The 10,294-nt window shown below is 30.2% G+C and overlaps 1 protein-coding gene across 1 annotated transcript in view; it reads left to right on the top strand.

The window, feature by feature from the left end:
• The first annotated feature begins 298 nt into the window (after positions 1–298).
• The window catches only part of LOC308665679 (BPI fold-containing family B member 6-like), a 42,484-nt gene continuing 32,488 nt past the window's right edge, over positions 299–10,294 (top strand). The window contains exons 1-2 of the mRNA XM_081323813.1: positions 299–512; positions 3,016–3,162. Of these exons, the coding sequence (XP_081179939.1) occupies positions 3,032–3,162 (131 nt within the window). The 5' untranslated portion in view covers positions 299–512; positions 3,016–3,031. The remainder of the gene's footprint in view (positions 513–3,015; positions 3,163–10,294) is intronic.

Genomic DNA, 10,294 nt, shown 5'->3' with positions numbered 1-10,294 from the left:
ACTTCTAGCTATCACATCTCAGACCTTGCCCTAAAGATGAGAAGGTTGGACTAGATGACCTCCAAGGTCCCTTCCAACTCTGATATTCCCACAGATGAGAGTCCATCCACAAAGGAATCCGATCCGTGGCCACCTCAAAGGACAGGCAGGAACAAGAGGGCTATCCTTCTGCTGAGCATCGTTCGATTGGAACGTTAGCAATGGGAGCAGGACTGGAATTCAGTCCAGAGAACCCAAAGATAGATTCCTTTGGGTCTGTGATTCCCCTGAGAACTTATACACAACTCTGAGTTACCATTCCTTTCGAAGCATTTAAGCTGATTCGCCAAGGCCTTCATCTAATTCTTCCCATCAGCAAAACATGCATTCCTCTGCTATTCTTCACGCTCTCTTCCTTACTCTGGTAGGTTGACAGTTAACGAGCTGAAGATACCCGATATTGAGATAATCTTTTCGCCACCTGACACCATCCAGATAAAGTTGGACCTTGTCATCTCAGTTGCTGGGAAAAGGTGAGTCAGAGCCCAGTTTTGGTCATTTATTTATTTATTTAATTGAATTTCTATACCGCCCTTCTCCCGAAGGACTCAGGTCATGGATGTAGAAGATCCATTGGGTGGACCAGAAAATCCATTGGGTATGTCTAGTCCAGGGGTAGGCAACCTCGGCTCTTTTATGACTCATGGACTTCAACTCCCAGCAGGAATTCTGGGAGTTGAAGTCCATGAGTCATAAAAGAGCCGAGGTTGCCTGCCCCTGGACTAGTCTAATGAAAAGAAGCACCAGGGGTGACATGATATCACCATTCCAATTTTTGAGGGGCTCCTACAAAGATGAGTGGATCAACCTTTTTTCCAAAGCGCCCGAAGGCAGGACAAGACGCAATGGATGGAAACTAACCAAGGAGAGAAGCAACCTAGAACTAAGGAGGAGTTTCCTGACAGTGAGGACAATTAACCGGTGGAACTGCTTGCCTTTAGAAGTTGTGGGTGCTCCATCACTGGACATTTTCAAGAAAAGAATAGGCAGCCATTTATCTGGGATGGTTTAAGGACACCCGCCATAGGCAGGGGATGGACTAGAAGACCTCCAAGGTCCCTTCCAACCCTATTATTATTAATGGGAAAGCCTGATGGTGAATTGGACATTTGTAGGCTGATGTTGTGATTCAGGGTCAGCCTGTGGGTTCGGCAGTTGGGTCGGACAACTCAGAGGAGGAGGGGGGTGTTGAAGAGCTTGCTGAGGGGGTTGGAGAGCTTGCTGATGAGAGCCCTCAGCCAGGCCCCTCCCACCTGGTCACGACGGAGACCCAGTTGTGTGAGCCTGACAGCGTGGATGAAGATGACCCACAGCTGGCCCTGTTCAAGGACGTCCGACGCAGGAGGCAGTCAATCAGGAGTAAACAGAGGAAGGCAATGGGGCACCTCGGAAGGAGGCAGAGAGAAGCCACGCCCTAAACTGTATAAAAGGGGAATGCGTGGGAGGGCTGGTTTGCTGAAGGCAACCGCTTGAAAAGCTCCTGTTTCTTGGTTCGTGTCTTGTTTGTTTTTGTATCAATAAATTTGGCAGGCTTAATTCCAGCCTCTTGCCTTCTTGTAAAAGGGGTTGTCCCTGCCTTTTCTGCCGGGCTGGTAGCAGGCTGGTACAGAACAGCTGATTCCTTTGGTTTTGTCACTGCCACTGAATTGAGAAAGGGATGAGTTTACAATGAAAACCAAAGTCACCCACTGAGTGTCGTCTTCCTTGTTTTGTTTTGTTTTCTTTTTGAAAAGGTTTCACTTCTCATCCAAGAAGCTTCTTCGGCTCTAACTGACTGGTGGGGAATGGAAGGATTTATATTCTTGGCAGTCATCTGATCGTTAGCATTCTTTCTGGGAGTTGTTGAGGCCACTTGGATATAGGATACAGATAAACCTTCAAGTGGCTTCAGTGATTCTCAAAGAGAGTACTAATAACCAGATGACTGCAAAGAATGTAAATCCTTCCATTCCCCTCCAATCAGTTAGAACTGAAGAAGTTTCTTGGTTAACAAGTGAAATATTTTCAAAGAAAAAAAAACACAAGCCCATAAAAGTTCAGTTGCCTTTTGGAAAAAGCCTCTTTGGTAAATGAAACTTTTTAGTCCCATATTTATTCTGAATATATTCGATCCATCTCCTCCATTCCACAATGTATCTCTGTTGCGATTGGTCTTTCAAATATGCTGAAATCTTTGCCATTTCCGCCAAGTTAGAAACTTTCAAAGTCCACTCTTCTATAGTAGGCAGTTCCTCCTTCTTCCAATATTGCGCTACTAAAAGTCTGGCTGCCGTAATTAAATTCAACATCAATTTAGTATCTATAACAGTAAAATCTGTAATAATACCCAACAAAAACAACTGCGGAGAAAACCTTACCTTTTTCTTAAATATCTTTTGCATGTTCCACCAAATTTTAATCCAAAAAGCTTTGACTTTTTTTTACAAGTCCACCATATGTGAAAATACGTAGCATCCTCACAACCACACCTCCAACATTTAGGCTGGCAGTTCGGATACGTACTTGCTAGTTTTTTAGGGTCTAAGTGCCACCTGTAAAACATTTTATAAAAATTCTCTCTTAAATTTTGGGCCTGTAGTGGTTTTATACGATGTATTATTAGTTATTTGTTAGTAATATAGTTATGTTTACGGAGAGTTAAAGTGCGATAGAATTTAATGCTTTATTTTTGTTGTTAGCATATTTTAGCTTAAGTTTGTAAGTTTATACCCTGTATTCAGCTCTGGGAAGTCGGGGAAGGGGGAGGGGAGGGGAGGGTTGGGGGTAGGGGAGGGGGAGGGAGGGAGTTTTTTCTATTTAAAAAATGTACCGTAAAACTTTTCAATAAAAAAAGAAAAAGAAAAAAAAGAAAAAGCATCTTTGGGAAAACCATGGCCTGGATACTGGAGAATCTCCCTAGACGTTGTCTTGTGGACCTACTATGGGTGCAGTTGTTGCAGCAAATCTGGTCCCAACATTTTCTCTTTTTTTTTTCAGCTTTATTGGCGGAAATATGGTAATCACTGTGGGTGTTCAAATTATGATGGCGGCCAAGATTTCAAGATTGCCCAATGGTGAGCTGCATTTCAAGGTCACTGATTGTAAGGTGGTGGTGAAGTCCTGTAAAACCAACCTTCCCAGCAGGTGAGAACCCACAAGGTGTGTCAGACTTGAACACGGGGCCCTATCTAGCAAACTGAAATTCTGTGGTGAGAAAAAATAGGTTCTACATTTAGGCAAGAAAAACCAGATGCGCAGGACTAGAATAGGTGGCTCCTGACTCAATAGAGGGACCTTGCAGTCCAAATCCTTTTTTCTTGCCATGCACAAGTATACACAATCCAAAGTGGACGGTGTTGTTTCTCTGCGTCATATAATAAACGTAAGTATATACATAATTCTGTGTATTTATTTTTTTATTCATTACGTATGTTTGTATGTCATATTTATGTAGTGTACTTTGGAGGGGGTGACCCTTTGAGAGCTGTATGCAACAAAATTTCATTTTAATGTATGCTGATTAGTGTACATTCAGAGAGACAATAACGTTATTCTATTCTATTCTATTCTATTCTATTCTATTCTATTCTATTCTATTCTATTCTATTCTATTCTATTCTATTCTTTTTTCTTATTCTATTCTATTCTATTCTATTCTATTCTATTCTATTCTATTCTATTCTATTCTATTCTATTCTATTCTATTCTATTCTTTTTTCTTATTCTATTCTATTCTATTCTATTCTATTCTATTCTATTCTATTCTATTCTATTCTATTCTTTTTTCCTATTCTATTCTATTCTATTCTATTCTATTCTATTCTATTCTATTCTATTCTATTCTATTCTATTCTATTCTATTCTATTCTATTCTATTCTATTCTATTCTATTCTATTCTTTTTTCTTATTCTATTCTATTCTATTCTATTCTATTCTATTCTATTCTATTCTTTTTTCTTATTCTATTCTATTCTATTCTATTCTATTCTATTCTATTCTATTCTATTCTATTCTATTCTATTCTATTCTATTCTATTCTATTCTTTTTTCTTATTCTATTCTATTCTATTCTATTCTATTCTATTCTATTCTATTCTTTTTTCTTATTCTATTCTATTCTATTCTATTCTATTCTATTCTATTCTATTCTATTCTATTCTATTCTATTCTATTCTATTCTATTCTATTCTATTCTATTCTATTCTATTCTATTCTTTTTTCTTATTCTATTCTATTCTATTCTATTCTATTCTATTCTATTCTATTCTATTCTATTCTATTCTATTCTATTCTATTCTATTCTATTCTATTCTATTCTATTCTATTCTATTCTATTCTTTTTCCTTATTCTATTCTATTCTATTCTATTCTATTCTATTCTATTCTATTCTATTCTATTCTATTCTATTCTATTCTATTCTATTCTATTCTATTCTATTCTATTCTATTCTATTCTATTCTATTCCATCTCTATTCTATTCTATTCTATTCTATTCTATTCTATTCTATTCTATTCTATTCTATTCTATTCTATTCTATTCTATTCTATTCTATTCTTTTTTCTTATTCTATTCTATTCTATTCTATTCTATTCTATTCTAATTCTATTCTATTCTATTCTATTCTATTCTATTCTATTCTATTCTATTCTATTCTATTCTATTCTATTCTATTCTATTCTATTCTATTCTTTTTTCTTATTCTATTCTTCTATTCTATTCTATTCTATTCTATTCTATTCTATTCTATTCTATTCTATTCTATTCTATTCTTTTTTCTTATTCTATTCTATTCTATTCTATTCTATTCTATTCTATTCTATTCTATTCTATTCTATTCTATTCTTTTTTCTTATTCTATTCTATTCTATTCTATTCTATTCTATTCTATTCTATTCTATTCTATTCTATTCTATTCTATTCTATTCTATTCTTTTTTCTTATTCTATTCTATTCTATTCTATTCTATTCTATTCTATTCTATTCTATTCTATTCTATTCTATTCTATTCTATTCTATTCTATTCTATTCTATTCTATTCTATTCTATTCTATGCTATTCTTTTTTCTTATTCTATTCTATTCTATTCTATTCTATTCTATTCTATTCTATTCTATTCTATTCTATTCTATTCTATTCTATTCTATTCTATTCTATTCTTTTTTCTTATTCTATTCTATTCTATTCTATTCTATTCTATTCTATTCTATTCTATTCTTTTTTCTTATTCTATTCTATTCTATTCTATTCTATTCTATTCTATTCTATTCTATTCTATTCTATTCTATTCTATTCTATTCTATTCTATTCTTTTTTCTTATTCTATTCTATTCTATTCTATTCTATTCTATTCTATTCTATTCTATTCTATTCTATTCTATTCTTTTTTCTTATTCTATTCTATTCTATTCTATTCTATTCTATTCTATTCTATTCTATTCTATTCTATTCTATTCTATTCTATTCTATTCTATTCTATTCTTTTTTCTTATTCTATTCTATTCTATTCTATTCTCTCATACTATTCTATTCTATTCTATTCTATTCTATTCTATTCTATTCTATTCTATTCTATTCTATTCTATTCTATTCTATTCTATTCTATTCTATTCTATTCTATTCTATTCTATTCCATATTTCTATTCTATTCTATTTTATTCTGTTCTGTTCTATTCTATTCTATTCTATTCTATTCTATTCTATTCTATTCTATTCTATTCTATTCTATTCTATTCTATTCTATTCTATTCTATTCTATTCCATATTTCTATTCTATTCTATTCTATTCTATTCTATTCTATTCTATTCTATTCTATTCTATTCTATTCTATTCTATTCTATTCTATTCTATTCTATTCTATTCTTTTTTCTTATTCTATTCTATTCTATTCTATTCTATTCTATTCTATTCTATTCTATTCTATTCTATTCTATTCTATTCTATTCTATTCTATTCTATTCTATTCTATTCTATTCTATTCTATTCTTTTTTCTTATTCTATTCTATTCTATTCTATTCTATTCTATTCTATTCTATTCTATTCTATTCTATTCTATTCTATTCTATTCTATTCTATTCTATTCTATTCTTTTTTCTTATTCTATTCTATTCTATTCTATTCTATTCTATTCTATTCTATTCTATTCTATTCTATTCTATTCTATTCCATCTCTATTCTATTCTATTCTATTCTATTCTATTCTATTCTATTCTATTCTATTCTATTCTATTCTATTCTATTCTATTCTATTCTATTCTATTCTATTCTTTTTTCTTATTCTATTCTATTCTATTCTATTCTATTCTATTCTATTCTATTCTATTCTATTCTATTCTATTCTATTCTATTCTATTCTATTCTATTCTATTCTATTCTATTCTTTTTTCTTATTCTATTCTATTCTATTCTATTCTATTCTATTCTATTCTATTCTATTCTATTCTATTCTATTCTATTCTATTCTATTCTATTCTTTTTTCTTATTCTATTCTTCTATTCTATTCTATTCTATTCTATTCTATTCTATTCTATTCTATTCTATTCTATTCTATTCTATTCTATTCTATTCTATTCTTTTTTCTTATTCTATTCTATTCTATTCTATTCTATTCTATTCTATTCTATTCTATTCTATTCTATTCTATTCTATTCTATTCTATTCTATTCTATGCTATTCTATGCTATTCTTTTTTCTTATTCTATTCTATTCTATTCTATTCTATTCTATTCTATTCTATTCTATTCTATTCTATTCTATTCTATTCTATTCTATTCTATTCTATTCTATTCTATTCTATTCTATTCTATTCTATTCTTTTTTCTTATTCTATTCTATTCTATTCTATTCTATTCTATTCTATTCTATTCTATTCTATTCTATTCTATTCTATTCTATTCTATTCTATTCTATTCTATTCTATTCTATTCTATTCTATTCTATTCTATTCTATTCTTTTTTCTTATGGGGGGCCTTCGCACAGGTTCGCCTGGTGCGTCAGTTGCGGCCCTATCTTAGCCGGGACGATTTATGCACGGTCACTCATGCGCTCGTGTCCTCTCGTCTGGACTACTGCAACGCTCTCTACATGGGGCTGCCCTTGAGGACTACTCGGAAGCTCCAACTGGTACAGAATGCAGCCGCGAGAGTAGTGTTGGGAGTCTCCCGATACTCCCACGTTACGCCTCTGCTCCGTGAGCTGCATTGGTTGCCAGTTGTCTTCCGGGTGAGATTCAAGGTACTGGTAACGGTATTTAAAGCACTCCATGGCATGGGGCCGGAGTACCTCAGGGAACATCTGCTGCCGGCATCAAGCTCCCTGCGCCCTGTGCGTTCCCACAGAGAGGGCCTCCTCAGGGTGCCACCGATCAGAGAATGTCGATTGGTGGCCCCCAGGGGGAGATCCTTCTCTGTGGGCGCTCCGGAGCTGTGGAATCAGCTACCGGTTGAGCTCCGGATGGCGCCCGATCTTCGCTCCTTTCGTCGCGATCTCAAGACATTTCTGTTTGTACAAGCCGGCCTAGCCTGAGGGGGAGTGTTGGGGTTATTTTATTTTTCGTTTTTTAACTTTTCTGGGGGTTTTTAGTGTTGTATTTATATTGTTTTTAACTAGGGCAATTTGTTTAATCTTTTTTTTAATGTTTGTATTCGCTATTTTATTCTGCCCTGTGAACCGCCCTGAGTCCTCAGGGAGAAGGGCGGTATATAAATGTTATTAAATTAAATTAAATTAAATTATTCTATTCTATTCTTCTATTCTATTCTATTCTATTCTATTCTATTCTATTCTATTCTATTCTATTCTATTCTATTCTATTCTATTCTATTCTATTCTTTTTTCTTATTCTATTCTATTCTATTCTATTCTATTCTAATTCTATTCTATTCTATTCTATTCTATTCTATTCTATTCTATTCTATTCTATTCTATTCTATTCTTTTTTCTTATTCTATTCTTCTATTCTATTCTATTCTATTCTAGTCTATTCTATTCTATTCTATTCTATTCTATTCTATTCTTTTTTCTTATTCTATTCTATTCTATTCTATTCTATTCTATTCTATTCTATTCTATTCTATTCTATTCTATTCTATTCTATTCTATTCTATTCTATTCTATTCTTTTTTCTTATTCTATTCTATTCTATTCTATTCTATTCTATTCTATTCTATTCTATTCTATTCTATTCTATTCTATTCTTTTTTCTTATTCTATTCTATTCTATTCTATTCTATTCTATTCTATTCTATTCTATTCTATTCTATTCTATTCTATTCTATTCTATTCTATTTTATTCTATTCTATGCTATTCTTTTTTCTTATTCTATTCTATTCTATTCTATTCTATTCTATTCTATTCTATTCTATTCTATTCTATTCTATTCTATTCTATTCTATTCTATTCTATTCTTTTTTCTTATTCTATTCTATTCTATTCTATTCTATTCTATTCTATTCTATTCTTTTTTCTTATTCTATTCTATTCTATTCTATTCTATTCTATTCTATTCTATTCTATTCTATTCTTTTTTCTTATTCTATTCTATTCTATTCTATTCTATTCTATTCTATTCTATTCTATTCTTTTTTCTTATTCTATTCTATTCTATTCTATTCTATTCTATTCTATTCTATTCTATTCTATTCTATTCTATTCTTTTTTCTTATTCTATTCTATTCTATTCTATTCTCTCATACTATTCTATTCTATTCTATTCTATTCTATTCTATTCTATTCTATTCTATTCTATTCTATTCTATTCTATTCTATTCTATTCTATTCTATTCTATTCCATATTTCTATTCTATTCTATTTTATTCTGTTCTGTTCTATTCTATTCTATTCTATTCTATTCTATTCTATTCTATTCTATTCTATTCTATTCTATTCTATTCTATTCTATTCTATTCTATTCCATATTTCTATTCTATTCTATTCTATTCTATTCTATTCTATTCTATTCTATTCTATTCTATTCTATTCTATTCTATTCTATTCTATTCTATTCTATTCTTTTTTCTTATTCTATTCTATTCTATTCTATTCTATTCTATTCTATTCTATTCTATTCTATTCTATTCTATTCTATTCTATTCTATTCTATTCTATTCTTTTTTCTTATTCTATTCTATTCTATTCTATTCTATTCTATTCTATTCTATTCTATTCTATTCTATTCTATTCTATTCTATTCTTTTTTCTTATTCTATTCTATTCTATTCTATTCTATTCTATTCTATTCTATTCTATTCTATTCTATTCTATTCTATTCTATTCTATTCTATTCTATTCTATTCCATCTCTATTCTATTCTATTCTATTCTATTCTATTCTATTCTATTCTATTCTATTCTATTCTATTCTATTCTATTCTATTCTATTCTATTCTATTCTATTCTATTCTTTTTTCTTATTCTATTCTATTCTATTCTATTCTATTCTATTCTATTCTATTCTATTCTATTCTATTCTATTCTATTCTATTCTATTCTATTCTTTTTTCTTATTCTATTCTATTCTATTCTATTCTATTCTATTCTATTCTATTCTATTCTATTCTATTCTATTCTATTCTATTCTATTCTATTCTATTCTTTTTTCTTATTCTATTCTTCTATTCTATTCTATTCTATTCTATTCTATTCTATTCTATTCTATTCTATTCTATTCTATTCTATTCTATTCTTTTTTCGTATTCTATTCTATTCTATTCTATTCTATTCTATTCTATTCTATTCTATTCTATTCTATTCTATTCTTTTTTCTTATTCTATTCTATTCTATTCTATTCTATTCTATTCTATTCTATTCTATTCTATTCTATTCTATTCTATTCTATTCTATTCTATTCTATTCTATTCTATTCTATGCTATTCTTTTTTCTTATTCTATTCTATTCTATTCTATTCTATTCTATTCTATTCTATTCTATTCTATTCTATTCTATTCTATTCTATTCTATTCTATTCTATTCTATTCTTTTTTCTTATTCTATTCTATTCTATTCTATTCTATTCTATTCTATTCTATTCTATTCTATTCTATTCTATTCTATTCTATTCTATTCTTTTTTCTTATTCTATTCTATTCTTCTATTCTATTCTATTCTATTCTATTCTATTCTATTCTATTCTATTCTATTCTATTCTATTCTATTCTATTCTTTTTTCTTATTCTATTCTATTCTATTCTATTCTATTCTTTTTTCTTATTCTATTCTTCTATTCTATTCTATTCTATTCTATTCTATTCTATTCTATTCTATTCTATTCTAT

This window comes from Vipera berus (genome assembly GCF_964194415.1).
Source record: "Vipera berus genome assembly, chromosome: 3".
In the NCBI taxonomy this organism is placed as follows: Eukaryota; Metazoa; Chordata; class Lepidosauria; order Squamata; family Viperidae; genus Vipera; species Vipera berus.
This window is presented reverse-complemented; position numbering and strand designations above follow the sequence as displayed.